The sequence below is a fragment of the Setaria italica genome, chromosome V (assembly GCF_000263155.2).
Source record: "Setaria italica strain Yugu1 chromosome V, Setaria_italica_v2.0, whole genome shotgun sequence".
In the NCBI taxonomy this organism is placed as follows: Eukaryota; Viridiplantae; Streptophyta; class Magnoliopsida; order Poales; family Poaceae; genus Setaria; species Setaria italica.
The window spans coordinates 14,442,229-14,458,436 of NC_028454.1; the positions used below are offsets into that span (position 1 = coordinate 14,442,229).

General features: G+C 44.9%; 1 protein-coding gene across 1 annotated transcript; it reads right to left on the reverse strand.

The window, feature by feature from the left end:
• Positions 1 to 3,051: 3,051 nt before the first annotated feature.
• Positions 3,052 to 6,673, reverse strand: LOC105914387 (formin-like protein 16). The gene is made up of 2 exons (XM_022827147.1): positions 6,000 to 6,673; positions 3,052 to 4,428 (listed from the first exon to the last, which is right to left on the reverse strand). The coding sequence occupies exons 1-2, from the start codon at positions 6,600 to 6,602 to the stop codon at positions 4,420 to 4,422; spliced, it is 612 nt and encodes a 203-aa protein (XP_022682882.1). The 5' UTR covers positions 6,603 to 6,673; the 3' UTR covers positions 3,052 to 4,419.
• Between the last annotated feature and the right edge of the window lie 9,535 nt (positions 6,674 to 16,208).

Sequence of the window (16,208 nt, forward strand, 5' to 3'; positions counted from 1 at the left end):
CCTTTCTTTTAGTTGTTGCTAAAACCTAAAACTAATGGTATATAATTTCTTCCTGTGAAAAAAAAGAGACCATGAAAAGTTACTTCATTTACAGTACATTAGCTTTTCTTTTAATGGTTGCTAAAGCCACGTGTGAATTGTACAGAAGTAGAGGTGTAGTGCGGTAGCCCTTGCTATATATACAGTGCCCTCTATTGTTGCTCGTTTCCGATCCCATGGCATGGCATCTAGCTAGAGGTGTTAAAGGAACAAATTTGGGTAAAATAGCTAGAAAAATTTGGCCTACAAAACAAAATATGCAGGAAAGGATAGAACCGTTACAACCGTAGGAGTAGGAGACATCGGTAATCTACAGTAGACTTTGAAGGTTACTACGAGCATATCGTTAAGTGTGGCATCGCTGCCAACCACTAGCTTGCTCATGTCAACAACACCAATGATATCAGGCCTTTCTTTTCATCCTGCTGCCATCACATAATTTGACCACTTTGAGCTAAAATTTTCAATTGGACAGGTTGTGTGTCGCTGTGGGAAGTTAGATTAACACCCGAGCCTTTTGTCTAGTCATTTAAAGAAGAGGTTATCTGTGGGTTATTTGGCCATTATCTGGCCGGTTTCCCTCTCTATGGTTATTTTTACATAGCTATATTGCCATCTTTGCTTTGTATAGCCCTACCCAGCTACAGGATTCTTCCCATGGCATATGGCATATTTCAAGATACCGAGAAACTTGAGTTTGAGAAATTAGCTAGATGTGTGTGCGCGCAGTGTGCTTTTTTGGGTAACAGAGGGAGGCACAAGCACCGGTCGGAAAGCACACACAGGCAAACCAAGCTGTGATAAGCGCCACCTCAAGGCGAGAGGGTGAGTAGAGAACAGACTTGTGTGGGGTGTAGCAATATTCCGGTGATGGAGCATAAAGGCAGGGCCACGGTGCTGGTTGCGGCGAGGTGGTACATCACTCATCACTCGGTCTTGTTTGAGATAATTCAAACATTCACAAATGTGCATTCAAATTTACTGCTTTTCCTAGAAAGTTATGATCGGTACTCACTGAGTGATTTACCGTGCCGCTTTAATGGTATGACCTTATTGAGGGAAAGTAAGATAAAAGTCTACTATGATGGTGGCCAAGGTCTATGTGTGCTTACTTAAGTAGTTCCGTCGTAGATTCTAGAAAGAAAATGTGGTTCTAGTTTTGCCTTGTGGCTCTTTGTTGCCAAGCTTCATCGAGGACTTTAGTTTTTTTTTCTAATCATTGCTAAATCTAGTGATATATAATTTCTTTATTTATGTCGAAAAAAGAGACCATGAAAATAAAGTTACTTCTGTTTTAATTTACAAGGAGAAGTCACATGAGAACTGTAACAGATCGAATGAGGTTTGCCCTCAGTATATATATACAGCGCCCTCTAACGTGTTAGAAGTTGCTCGTTTCTGATCCTATGGAATGGCATAAATTGTCTCTAGCTCGCTAGAGATGTAAGAAAACTAAATTGGGGCAAAACAGCTACAAAAAATATGGCCTGCAAAACAAAATGGGTGGAAAAGGATACAACCGTAGGAGCAGGAGACATCATGAATCTACAGTAGAGTTTGAAGGGAAAGTTTAGCATATCGTCCTTATACGAAGGGAAAGTAGAGTTTGTGTGGCATCACCTCCAACCGCTAGCTAGATCATGTCGGCGACACCAATGATATCAGGTCCCCCACATCAGCCTGCCATCACATAATTTGACTACTTCCATCTCAAATTTTCAATTGGACAGGTCGTGTGTCGCTGTGGAAAGTTAGATTAACAAGGTCCATATGTATTCTGGATTCATCATGTAGATATTATACCACGTATGCACAGTTGAATAACAAGCGTCTCATAACTAAATTAGGCGGTGGCTGTGTATAATTGCAGAGGCTGGAGACATCTATTTTTTTCTCAAAAAACTAAACTAGGTTTTGCATGTTGTAATTTTGCAGCTGTGAGTGAGATAGCAGAGGAAATAATGATGATTATGGTTTGCCAGAATTAACGCCTCGGAACTAAGGATATTGGTAGTTAAGTTACTTCCTCCGGTATAAATATACATTGTCTTAATTTCTTCTGCTTGGTACTACTATATACTGCCTCTGCTTTTACGAGACGTATTTTGTTTCGTTGTGTCTAAGCTTTGACCAACAGTTACTTCATTAATATATTTCACTGTCTGATACAAAACTATAGTCATAAGAAAGTATTTTAACACGGATATAATGACATCAAGTTTGTACCATCAAAAATATATGTTAATAAAATAATTGTTGGTCAAATGATTGTCCTAACAAAACAAACCAATGGAGGGTACTTCGAAAGTTACCTACCTATACTACATAGAGTAAAATAATAGTTCCCAAACTTATGCAGCTATGTCATCCACAACCCTATAATGGCGATGCATATCCAGGTCTTGTTAATTGTATAACTGAATGTCTAAATCTTGATTATAAGCATGCATATCCATGTGTCTATTTTAGTGGCAGATCATTAATCTTTAGGCGATGCTAGCTCTCGTCCGATAGAAGCACTAGCATCGGGCATATAGACTCTGCATCTGATTGGATTGTTGGGGTGAAATTTTTCTGCCCTGTCAGATATTGGTCAGAAAAACTCCCACCGGCCACCACAACATGTGAAAAGGTTCCATGCAACATTTGACTCAAATCGATCCCTTTCCTTTATCCAACGAACTACCCCCCCCCCCCCCCCCATGCAGGCCTCGTCAAGGTCAACTTCCATAAAACCCACAACAAAAATAGCAGGAATACATGCATAAACCATCAGTTCACCATTAAATCGAAGTTGGAACGAGGAATGCATGAACACAAATAGCAGAAGGCACTAGGCAAAGGCTGTGGCAGTAGGCAAAGGCTGTGGCAGAACTGCCGGGATTAACTCCAATGGCCATCATTTGAACACATCAGGCACATTAACTTAACGGTTTAACAAGGCAATTCGCATCAAAACCAATAAAATCGATCGAAACCCACCAATAGTCGCACGCGATGGTAAGCGCAGATAGTACAAACATCTCAGAGATTACAAGAATTAAGATACAATAATTAACTTTTACAACTGAGTTCAAATACAAGAATGATTTAGAGCTTTAGAAGTTGCACAGCGGAAAGAAAGCAGGAACTAAAATGAAATAAACTAGACGGAACTAAACAAAGGACGACAAACGAAGGACAACACATCGAGCCCCTGATGTGCCATCAAAGCGAAGCACTCCACCAAAATAGGGTCACAACAATAACCCTGAGTATACTAATACTCAACAAGTCTTACCCGACTAGCATGCAAGGCTTTTTGGCTGCAGGGTTTGTTTTACCAAAAGCGATTAAGAGTGGGTCCTTACTTTCAGTATTTTAGCCAAATTTTAAATGAGAAGCTATTTTCTAGGTTTGCATAATCACAACAATTTAGTATAGAAAAACAATTGATTAGATAAGCAACAATAATAATCATCAACATATATCACATCTTTGTCCACATGTTTCACTTCTTACTACGATGAGATGGAGAGATCAAGGTTCTCTTTTTCAAGAGGATGGCAAATCGATCTGATTTGATCCCTTGCAAGGTAAACCTAATACACACAACATATGCTGCCCCGTCGGGCCGCACATGGCATCGGTTTTCTACGTGAACGCAAGCATTTGAACTGCCCCGCAACTCCTCAAGTACTAATCCCCACCGATACCTCCCAGGGTCAGCCATGAGTTTCAAAATCCATCGGTACTTCGCAGGACCATGCATGGATTCCAGTCTAGGCCTTGATCAGAGGTACGATATCAAACTTAATCTACTTTTGCACACGAAGGTACTAGGTTTACTAGTTTCGACTACCTCCTACTCCCGGCACGTGGTTAGTACCGTTCAATCCCCGATCAATGTGCCACAACAGTTCAGGCCTTAACCGACGCAGGCGGAGGTTTACTTTCAATCTATATTGTAACCTTAACCAATTCATCTCCACGTTGGTCTCCACTTGTTCCTTCACCGTATGATTCAACCATATGATTCAAGTGGTCCTATATCTCGCGAGTGATAGGAAATCACTCGACTTCTACCGAATCCTATTAAGCATGGCAGTTCTAACAACCTACACATACTAGTTGATCAACTACGGGAACCTAGGGATCATGCATCTAAGGTTTCAATCAATGCCTAGGAACTTAATGCACAATACTTAAATAGATAACATTGAATGCAAAAAATAGAGGTTATGCTCCGGGGCTTGCCTTCCAAATGGGAGAGTTAATGCTAACTAGGCCTTGGGCCCTTCCGACCTTGGGATGGGTCTTCGTGCTGCTCCAGCTGCATCTCCTACTACGGCTGCTCCTGTTGCTACTCCTCGGTGACAAGCTCGTACACTGGGCCTTCAGCTACCGGTTCTAGATGAATGCAAGAATGCTATAACATGTCAGGAATGCAGCAACTCAATCATACAACAAGCTAATCTTAATTACTCACAACAAAACTTTATCAACTACTACTGTACGGGTATCAAAATAAACAGAATCTTAAGCATCTAGATGCATTTCTATCCATTAAACAATTATGTTACTAATCATTTAAGCAACATCTTAAAGAAATAAGATGAAATGTCTAGAACAGTAACTTTAGCTCCATTAATTATGAGAAGGGACAAATTTGAAGTATAACATGAAACCTACTTTTCAGCCCAAATTCATGCTCTTTTGCTATAGGAATTATTTTTAACATATTAAAAGCCATAGAATGCAAAGTAAATCAAAACTGGTTCTACACATGTGTTCTGGACCTGAAGTTTTTATGGAAGCAAACTTGATACATCAGCATGCTACTGCAACGATTTCAGCATGATTTGACTACTGGAAAACTAAAAAATCTATTACTACTAAACTACAGAAATAGGAAATAGAGCCTAAATATCATTCTGTTAACCTACTGGTACTAGAACCTTGACAGATTAGTTGTTAACCCAAGACTACACTAGAATTTTCCAGAATTTTTAGAGCACTACAACTATTTATTCAAATTAACAGGCATTTAGCAACATTAATTTTATTTAGCAACAGAATTATATATGTGATACAAACTAGCATTTTTTATAGATAAAATACATCATCAGAGAGCTAACAGAATTTATTTCGCGTTTTTATCATGTCTCTATAATTTGCTATGCTTTTAACAAGATTCAGCTAACAATTTAAGATACATTTTGAAACAGCATGAGAGCTACATTATCCATGAATTCAAGTTCCAGATCTAGCACATGCCTTTCACCAGGAATCTAGCAAAATTAGTTTTACAAATTTTTGAACAGTATACATTTAATTAAGCATTAAACAAGGTTATTACAAGTTAGATTCTAGGGCCAGATTCACAGCAGTGACATGCTCAACGCCATTTTTGTATGGAACTATACTTCACCAGAAACCTAAAAAATTTTAGTTTGTATTTTTATCATTTTATACGATTTTATACGCATTTCTAAAATTATCAGCTTATATGAAGGAAAATAAACAAACTAACTTCTCTCTCAGGCCCCTAGGAAAGCTTTTCGTTTAACATATCTACCCTTTATTTTACGAATCGGCCCTCATATCTTACACGTAGACCCCTGGACAAAATTCCACCTAACACATAAACCCGTACGTTTTCTACATAACCACCTAGACTTATATTCTTCTCGCAGCCGGGTCCCTCCCTCCTTCTTCTACCTCCAGTCGCCCGCGCGCCCACGGCGAGCGGCGGCGGCGCGGCCACGCCGGCGCCGGAGCTCATTCTCCCACACCATTGACTATCCCGAACGCTTCCCCTCGACCTAGCGCACCTTCTCACCTACTCACCTCAGCGAATCCCTATCCCTAGCCTATCCCGCGGCTAGCGGCGGCGCGAGCCCGGCGGCGTGCCCCGGAATCGATCGCGGAAACTCGACTGAAACGAGGAGATGACGGAAGCATGAGGACTAAGGGCTCACCAAGGCTCGGTTTGAGTAGATGTACGGCGAAGAGGAGGTTGGGAATGGAGTCGTCGACGGCGGGGTTGAGCTTGGAGCGGCGCGGCTACAATGGCGGCCGGGAAACCTTCGATTCCCGCCCGGAGCACCGATGGAGAACGGCGCGGAGGCTTGCGGAGCTATACGGAGAGGTGGAGGAGACGGGGGCCGCGAGCTATTGGGCTCCGGTGGCGCGCTGCCGGAGTTCTTGGCCGGCGGGCGAGGAGGTGGAGCTTCGGCCGACGGCAATGGCGGGGGAGAAATCTTTTGATTTCCGCCCAGGGAGCGGACGGTGAGCAGCAAGAATCGGTCGGGGAGGTAGCTGGGGAAGTGGCGCAGGCGCGGGCGAGGGCTATTGGGCGGCGGTGGCGCACGGCCGAGGGATTTTGGCCGGCGGTGAGGCACAGGGCTCGGTTCTTGGCTCTTGCGGTGGAAGGAAAAGAAATGGAGAGGGAGAGAGCAGGGAGGGGCGCTAGGCTTTGAAGGCGAGGCGCGGGTGAAGGCGATCGAGATCCCGGACGACTCCCTCGCCGGTTGGGGAAGATGCGGCGTTGGCCGGAGGCCGGCGAGCACGTGGCGACGCATCTCTGCTCCGGTCGGCCATTACACTGTCTGGAGCTCGATTCAGACCCGAAACCAGCTCGATTTTTGCCGACTTTGAATTGATTTTTCTCGCGATTTAAAATTCAAACTTCAAAAACTTTTGAACTACGGCTTGTAGAGGAGTCATTGAACTACAGTTATTGTATTCAAAAAATTTTGAATCGGTGAACAGAAAAGTAGATCGGCTTGGTCAAAGTTTGGAAAAATCATGTTCTTGCCACCACTTAGAGAACTTTTCAGGGATGGTTTGAAATAGGGGTTTGACCGAGGTTTGACTATCAATTTGAGCATTTAAACACTAATTTCTCCGATCCAAAAAATGTCTATGTTGAAAAATATACATCAGAGTGAAATTTTTATATAGAGCAAAAGTTGAGTGCTTAAAGAAATTTTATTTAAATTAACCTTCAAACATGGCTAAAATAGAGCACTTCAACACAACAAATTTCAAGCCTATACAAATTTAAAGACGGATTTCACACCTGTTTTTGTCGTCAAACAATTTTATGAATCAAAATTGATTCAAGTTATTTAAAAAAACTATTTTTGAGTAACATTTTTATATTTAGACTTTTTATTAATATTTAATTGCTATTTAGCTCAAAACCTTCATTAATCTTACTTTTAAAAGATAACCACATTATTGGTGCAACAAAGCTCACAAAATTAAATCATGACAAAATGCACCCATAACAATGTTAATGACCATGATTATGCACAAGATTAATTTTTAATGACTATACTAACACGGTGTTACAAAGTTGGCAATTGCGAGCCGATCAATGGGACGTTCTCTCTTGTACATCCTGAAATGGAGTAACTAGACTGTCCGAATCATTCTCTATTTTGGAGTCAGATATGGTTGGCACGCACTTTTAACTTGGTTTTTTGCAAGCTTGAATTAATCATTTAATGGACATGAATGCGCAGCACCCAATAGCCAAATATCAATGCAGACGGTAGAAAACTGAGTATTAGTCACGGTTGAAGAGACGCATATGTCTCGAAAATACAATCGGGACTAATTATTCGGGACTAAAGTTCCCCATCTTTAGGGGTTTTGCGCTAAAAAAATATTCTAAATTCTCGGGAGGCTCCCCCACGCACACGTCTCAAGTCACGATTTTTCACGTGAAATATGCACATACACGAACTTGGTTTTTTGCAAGCTTGATTAATCATTTAATGGAAATGAATGCGCAGCACCTAATAACCAAATATCAATGCACTTGATTGGTGGTAGAAAACTGAGCATTAATCACGGTTGGAGAGACGCATAGGTCTCGAAAATCCAATCGGGACTAATTATTCGGGACTAAAGTTCCCCATCTTTAGGTTTTTGTGCTAAAAAATATTCTAATTTCTCGAGAGGCTCCTCCATGCGCACGTCTCAAGTCACAAGTCACACGATTTTTCACACAAAATATGCACGTGCGCGAACTTGGTTTTTTGCAAGCTTGAATTAATAATTTAATGGAAATGAATGCGCAGCACCCAATAACCAAATATCAATGCACTTGATCGGCGGTAGAAAATTGAGCATTAGTCCCGGTAGGAGAGACGCATAGGTCTCAAAAATCCAACCGGGACTAATTAGGATTTTGCGCTAAAAAAATATTCTAAATTCTCGGGAGGCTCCCCCACACGCACGTCTCAAGTCACAAGTCACGCGATTTTTCACACAAAATATGCACGTGCTTGGTGCGTGGGATTCGAAACCCGCAACCTCTTGCCTCGCGCGTAGCTTTCTTACCATCTCACCTACACAGCACATCCGACTGAGTAGGGGATGCTATCATTTTGAATTCACCTGTGGGGGACCCTTTAGTCCCGGTTGGTGTTAGGGACTAAAGGGTCCCCCACGGGTGAATTTAAAAGGATAAAGAGTCACCTTTAGTCCCTAATACCAACCGTGACTAAAGGGATCTCCACGGACCACGAAATTTAGACTGGGGACTAAAGCCTCTTTAGTCCCAGGTTCTAAAAACGATCGAGATTTTTGTTAAGGATGGAAGTTCGTTTTTCTACAAGTGTTAATATGGTGGGACACATTCTAATAGATGATTTTGTAGTGAAGAAAACACATCCAACTAAACAGAATTAATGAACCTTCAAGTATCAAACTAAAGTTTGAGTGCAAAGCATATTTGCATTCTATAGTGCCTGGTCTAATTTAATTCCTCATATAGTATGTGTTTTTTATAGAACTCATTTGCACGTCATTGTATTAACAAGATAGAAAAAATCCAAAACAACAAGCATCCACACAAGGATACATATATGTAGGCACTCAGAACAAGAACACGGTAAGAAAGCTGTTGGCGCTAGAAATCGGTCCAGCGGCCGACACACGACCCGGGAGAATCTGCTTAGCTCCTGTTCGGGTGAATGCCCTGGTGCGGTTCGCGCGGCGTGCCAGCCAATCTGACCTGTTGATTGGCAAGGAAGAACACGTGTCAGATTCGGTAACCGCGATCGGCTAAGTTTCCGATCGAGATAGCTAATCGGCAGATCGGCCGATTTGCTGTGATGAAGAAATCGGCTACAAGATAGCGCGATCCTTATAGCCTTGTAGACAGAAAGATACTAAAGCAATCGGCACAAAGCTTATGAAAATAGCACTAGGAAAAGATCTAATCGGCAACGAACGGATCTAACAACGGAAAGTAATAAAAGCCGATACTACCGATTCCTAGCAGGATAACTGGTGATAAAAGCTAGAAAAACAGGTAAAAACCTATGAATCTAGTTGATATCGATAACTGGTGAATAAGTCTAAACGAAACAACAGCGATACGCCGGAAGTTAAAGCTTAGATATTACTCGATAAGCGGAACTTACAGAATCGGCCGGAGATCAAGATGATGCAGCCCTGCCAACCCGCACGAACTCGTGAGAAGAAAAAACAATGGCGAAGTCGCCTGCTTGAAAGTAGTACGAAGAATAAAGTAACTTGTTGTATTGATTGATTGTTGTGTTTACAGATTTACAAAGGTAGCTATTTATAGCCCCGTACAAATAATCTTCTTAACCGACTAGGACTCTATCTCTAATTCAAACAGAAAACAAATATCTACAAGCACAATCCGTGCTAAACTAACTACCCCACGCTTCGTGGGCCGAACCCCACCTTATCTTTCCTTCTTTCCAAGCCCATACAGGCCCACTTTAATCCTCCTTCCTGATCGGCCGATTTCTTATCAGCAAAGGGCTGCCGATTGGGAACCTGAAGCGAAGTAGAAGCCACTCGACCGATTCCATACTGTAGCATCTCTTGACCGATTCCCATCTGTATTCCTTCGATTTCCTTCCTCTTCGACGCCGATTCTACTGATGACGAAATCCGGCGTCAACACATGCCCCCCAGTTTCGGAGTAAAACATAGTCTTTTACTTCGAAATTCTTTATAACTTTTCCTCCGAAACGGCCGCAGTGAAAATATCCTTCCGTTTCGCGGTCTCCCGGCTGATCATTGCAATTTTTTGAAACGGGCGCCCACGACGGCCACTACCCCGAAAACTCGACGCGCCGGCGCGGTGAAAATTCCATTTTTACCCTTCTTTCAGGCACTCTATAAATATCATTTCACCGCAACTCATCCTCAAGCTCACATCTCTTCTCCAGCGCACGCACCTCCTTCTTTCTTCAATCTTGCCACCGAAGTTTTCCAGTTTCAGCTTCCAATCAGTTCTCCCCCTTTCCCTTCAATGGCGACCCCTCCCGGCAACTCCCCAGCACGCGATGCTGCAGGGACAACTCCTCCGGTGGAGGTTGCGACGGTCGTCACTTCTTCAACAGGTGCAAGGGCTTCATCAGAAATCCCAATGGCGGTTCCCCTCACAGCCCCATCACCTGCGCCAACGTCGGCGGCTACGCCGATTACTCAGAATTTTATCCCGGAGGTAAATACCGAATCCTCTCCTTATCGGCAATATTTTAGATCTACTCCTTCCAATCATATGCCCCTTTTTCCCTTTTTAGGCGGTTAGAGATAGAATTACCATTCACCTCACGGATAGTCCCGGCCTTGTTTGTCTCGGTCCTATGGGAAACCCAGATCCGGCGATTCTTATAGATTCGGAAACTGACCGGATACCTTTCAAACGGTCTGATATGAACTTGAATCAATGGGCAAGTACTTTTAGATCCTGGCCGAATGAAACCCCTGGTTGGAGAGAATGGTACCAACGGATGGCCGCATCAAGGAGCGTTTCATGGGATGAGCTTAAAATCGGCCAATGCATCAACCTTTCTCTGTCACAAATGGAGAAAAATGAGCCGCTGGTGATGGCAGCTTCCTATTTCTGGTCTGATGCCCTTAACGCATTTTTATTTGTTCATGGTCCTATGAGCCCCACTCTGGCCGATGTGGTCCTCTTGACTGGCTTAGATGTATCCTCCCCTGACACGCCTTATCAACTTCTGAACGTTCCGTCGCATCGGCTGGACACAAGAGGAATCGGCGGCTGGAAGGGCTTTCTTAGTGATAACAAGAAGACCGGTACTGTTGATAACAGAGAGCACACCGCTTTCCTGTTAATGTGGCTCGAAAAACACTTCTTCTGTGGAAGAGCCGCCGGCCCAACAACCAACACCCAACCTTTAGCCGAGGCACTGTCCAAAGGAAGCCGTATTCCTCTCGGGAAACATCTTCTGGGTGCCGTGTATCACATGCTCCACCAAATCGGCACAAAACTTTCCAAAGGGGAACCAATCGGCAACCCAGGTGGGCCTTGGTGGTTCGTCAATTTATGGTTGAACCTCTATATGAGCAGGATCACTCGGCAGCCAGTGGACCGTATGTCATTTCCCAATATTGAATCGGCAGAAGACCCTACAGAGCGTCGCCGATGTATGTCTTATGGCGAGGCCGCGTCAGCTTTTCCAGGTTGTACGTATTCTGCTACAAAAGTAGCCGAATACTTTCGGTGCTTTTACAACGGATTCAATGAGGACGCCACTATCTGGTTCCCATACCAACGAGACATCCCAGTCTTCGAGCTCCCCTCCTGCTTCGACTCTACTTCTGGCCGATTTGATGAAGGTCTTTATGAAGAGTTGATCAAACCAGGACTTTTACCGGCCAACTTCTTCTCGGGGAAAAATGCCCCCACATATGAGTTCTACAACCCATCTACTGCTGCTCGGCAATTCGGCATGGGTCAACTGCCGATACGGGTGTATTTCGCTGGCCAAATCAAGTTCAGAGAAGCACTCAAATCTGGCCTGGACTATTGTCGGCTGCGAGACCGAATTCCGGATTCCAGTACGATCAATTTGAATGAATGGCTATTATACCCATTTGCAACCCAGCCTTTCAAGCTTTGGTGGGCCGAATGGAAGCAATTCTTATTCTGCAATTCAGCATCGGCGTACTGCAACCTTCTGGATCCATCCAACATTGACCCCAACGCCGAGGTATTTCTGATTACTGATCGTACTCTTTTCACCATAATTGATCACTCAATGATTTCATTTCTCCTTTAGGCTGGGAATCAAATCCCTCCCACGCACAGCCGCAGTGGTCGGCTAATAGAAAGTTATCCGTACACATCCTACCCTCTCATCGGCTATGATGCTCCATCGGTTGATGTGATTACTGGCCGATCGAAGAGAGTTCAGAAGAAGGTCGTCAAGAAAACCAGCCGCTGAGTTCGGGCTCGTACGGAATCGGTGGACCCTCCTGTACCTGTATCGGCAGAAGTCTCGACTGCACCGCCCCCGGCCATACAAAGTGATGATACTCAAGCCGTTACACAAGCCGGAGCGGCAGCCGCCTCACTATTGCTGGAAGCTTTACAAGTGAGTTCAAGCTTTATCTCTTCCGATTTGTCAATTCGGTAATTACTCTTGTTAACTTTTCATGCTTCTTAGGGCTCTTCTATGGAAATACCACAGTCAGCAACGACTCGACCGGAGGCCAACACGCCCCTGCCTTCATCCGTTGAGGTACAGTACTTGTCTTATGGCCTTCCTTCGGGTATTTGTATAACATATTTAACCGATCCTTTGACGCAGACCATCGGCACATCAAGCGTTTCTCGACAACCGATTCCTTCCCAGGGAGCCGGTCCGAGCACCATGCCGATTGTCGTAGAGTCTTCTTCATCGGATGAACCCATGACTCAGGTCACTGACCAAGGTACAACAGCTCTGCAAGCGCAGCACGAGGAAACCCGTTTTAAGATGGTGAGTTTTTTTGAACCAGCTTTACCAGCCGATTTATTCTGCCCCCCTGCCGATTTACCCCTTTTTCTTTATTCCTTCAGGAACAGGACTCTCCCAACAACAGTCTCTTCTCTTTCGCGGTCGCTCTCTCTGATGATGAGGAGACTTCTTCTCGCCAAGTCGCCTTAAGCTCCGTCCCTGATGACGTCCGGGCTAAGCTTATCAATATCCGATCCCTCCTTCAAGGGGATATCGGCCGATTGGTAGAAGATGCTTCGCCGATTCGGCAGCTTTTTAGCGATGTCAGCGGACGCGTACCAGAGGAAGCGGAAGAGGCGTTGGCACCGGCGGCTTTTATTGAGTCCATGAGGATTCCCGTTTTTAGAGCCCTTCGTCATATGGCCGATCGCGCGAAACTGGCCAAGACTCGTGAAGATGAAAATGCTTTCAAGCACCAGGCTCAAGAAGCAAATCGGCGGATCCATGTCTTGGAAGATTCACGTCCGGCGATCATTAGTGAAATAGATCGCCTCAAACGACGGAGAGCGGACCTTGCAAAGCAGATGGAACAAGTGACCAAGGCCATCAGCGCCGAGGAGAGCAGACTCCAGGAGTTACCTTCGGCTATTGCCGATTTGACACGGGAGAGGCAGCGTTTTGCTCAGGAGGCTCTAAGACTCCACCGCACCGCATCGGAAGTCCCTGGATCGGCAGAAGAAGACCAACGGGTTCTTGACTCCGCCGATCAGATCCGGCGTCGGGCCGTCACGGCTATCGATACCCTTTTGGGTAATCTGTAAAACACTGACCGTTGTGTACGAATATTTACTGCCGTCTTTGACCGACCTTTCGTGATGCCTTCTATTTACTGCCTTCCTTATTACCGATGGGACGTGGCCTCATCAAATTTTACTGTATTCCCCCATAAATATCGACCCCGGCGCTTCATCTCCGATAACACCGATTTGGCTTCCATCTCATTTCTCCTCTTCCTCTCATCGGCGCAACCACATTGTCATGGCCTCGTCGTCGTCTTCTTCCGTCAACCAGGTGACGCTCCGCCTTCTCTCTTGGATCTTTAGGAAGGGAATGTATCGTCTTACTCCTTCTTTGTTTCAGCCTCAGCGCCTTAGTCCGGGACTCATGCGTGCCATTGAGTGCATACATTCTGAGGACCCCTTGACTCTGGAGGACAAGGCTCTGATTTTAGCTTATCAAGAGGAGCTCGAAGACCATATTACCGCAGAAGCCCGAGTGGTCTTGGATGCCGTGGTGAACGAACACCGCGATCGATCTCTAGCTATGAGGGGTCATTGCCGTAATGTTCCCGAGGGTGACGTCACTTCGACGGCCTGCTCGATCTTGGACTTTCTGGAAAGGAATGGTAACTCGCGGGTTCCTACCGCTAGGGCCCGTCTGCTTCCTCCGAACCCGCGGCCTTCCATCGACAGGGTCCGCATGCTTCCTCGGCCCGTTGCTCTGGCGGTGGCGGAGGCCTCGCGCCTTCCCACAGATCTCCCTCGTCAAGTCGAAGCAGAGAGTTCCATGAAGGCCATAGAAGAAGACTACATCCGACTCATGATAGAGTTGGGTAGAGCCGAGAGGGAGCGTAAGAACAAGAATAATTAGTTGTTGTATTTTTTATTCTAAGGGCGACTTAGTGTTTTGTCGGCCATGTAATCGGTCGCCCGTACCCTGAATGAATGTAATCGGCCATCTATGAACGTAATCGGCCATTCTGGTCGATCTCATGTGAATCTCCAAACCGAGTTGTGTCGGTCATATTTGACTGTGTTTATCCCTTTAGGCCCCGACCCATATACTCGGGTAATACCTTTTTAAATACCTCCCATTCAGAGCCCTAGTGAATTCTTCCCCTTCTGTTGTTTCCAAAATATACGCATTCCCTGGAGTGCGTCTGCCGATTCTATACGGCCCTTCCCAGGTAGGAGACCATTTGCCGAATTTAGGATCTTTCGACCCGATCGGTAGTACCAACTTCCACACCAAATCTCCAGGGGAGAACTGTTTGACTTTGACCTTTTTGTCATACCACCTGGCCACTCTCTTTTTATTCTCTTCGATGCTTATTAGAGCTCTCAATCGTTGGCCGGCCAAGTCATCAAGTTCTTCCTTCATCAGAGCCGAGTAGTCATCGGCCGACAATTGGTCTTGCAGTAAAATGCGCCTTGATCCTGCCCTTGACTCCCATGGCAGTACCGCATCATGACCGTATACCAACTGGTAGGGGGATAACTTGGTAGCCCCGTGACAGGCCATTCTGTATGCCCACAGGGCTTCGGTCAAACATAAGTGCCACTTCTTAGGGCATTCCTCAATCTTCCTTTTGATCAATTTGATTATTCCTTTGTTGGAAGATTCTGCCTGACCATTGGCTTGAGCGTAATACGGAGACGAATTCAGCAACTTGATGCCCATATCGGTCGTAAATTCCTCAAATTCTCCCGATGTGAACATTGTTCCTTGATCGGTCGTTATAGTTTGAGGGATACCGAATCGGTAGACGATGTGATCCCTTACGAAATCGGCCATGATAGCCGAAGTCACATTCCTTAGTGGGATTGCCTCCACCCATTTGGTGAAATAATCGGTGGCGACCAGAATAAATTTGTGCCCCTTGCTTGATGGCGGATAAATTTGGCCGATAAGGTCTATTCCCCATCCTCTGAACGGCCACGGTTTGATGATGGGATTCATGGCCGATGCGGGTGCACGCTGGACATCTCCGAACTTTTGACACTCCTGACAACCCTTATAATATTTGAAACAATCTTCCAGGATCGTAGGCCAATAGTACCCATTGTTTCTGATCATCCACTTCATCTTATGTGCTGATTGATGAGCCCCGCACACCCCTTCATGGATTTCTCCCATTAGAGTCTTGGCTTCTTCTGTTCCAAGGCATTTAAGAAGAACACCATCGATCGTTCGGTAGAACAGATCATCTTCGAGCAGCACGTATTTGGTAGCATGAAAACGCACTCGTCGCTCCACCTTTTTGGAAGGATCTTTTAGGTAATCGGCAATTTCCTTACGCCAATCATCAGCTGCAAGCTCTAAGGCCATGGCGCCCAGAATTGGCCGATACCCAGATGCATGTTGAGCGAGTTTGTTTGCTTCTTCGTTGCGGTCTCTTGGGACGTGTTCGATTACTGCCGATCTGAATTCTTTCAACAGTTGTAAGCAATCTTCGTGATGGAGTCGCAATATGTCATCTTTGCACTCAGCTCTTCCGGTTAGCTGATCCACAATTAGCATCGAATCTCCGAAGACCTCGACAGAATCGGCCTTGACCTCTCTCAATAATCGTAAGCCTTTTAATACAGCTCTGTATTCTGCTTGATTGTTTGTTGCGGCGGTTTCTATCGGCAGAGAAAAATCATATCTTGCCCCCCGAGG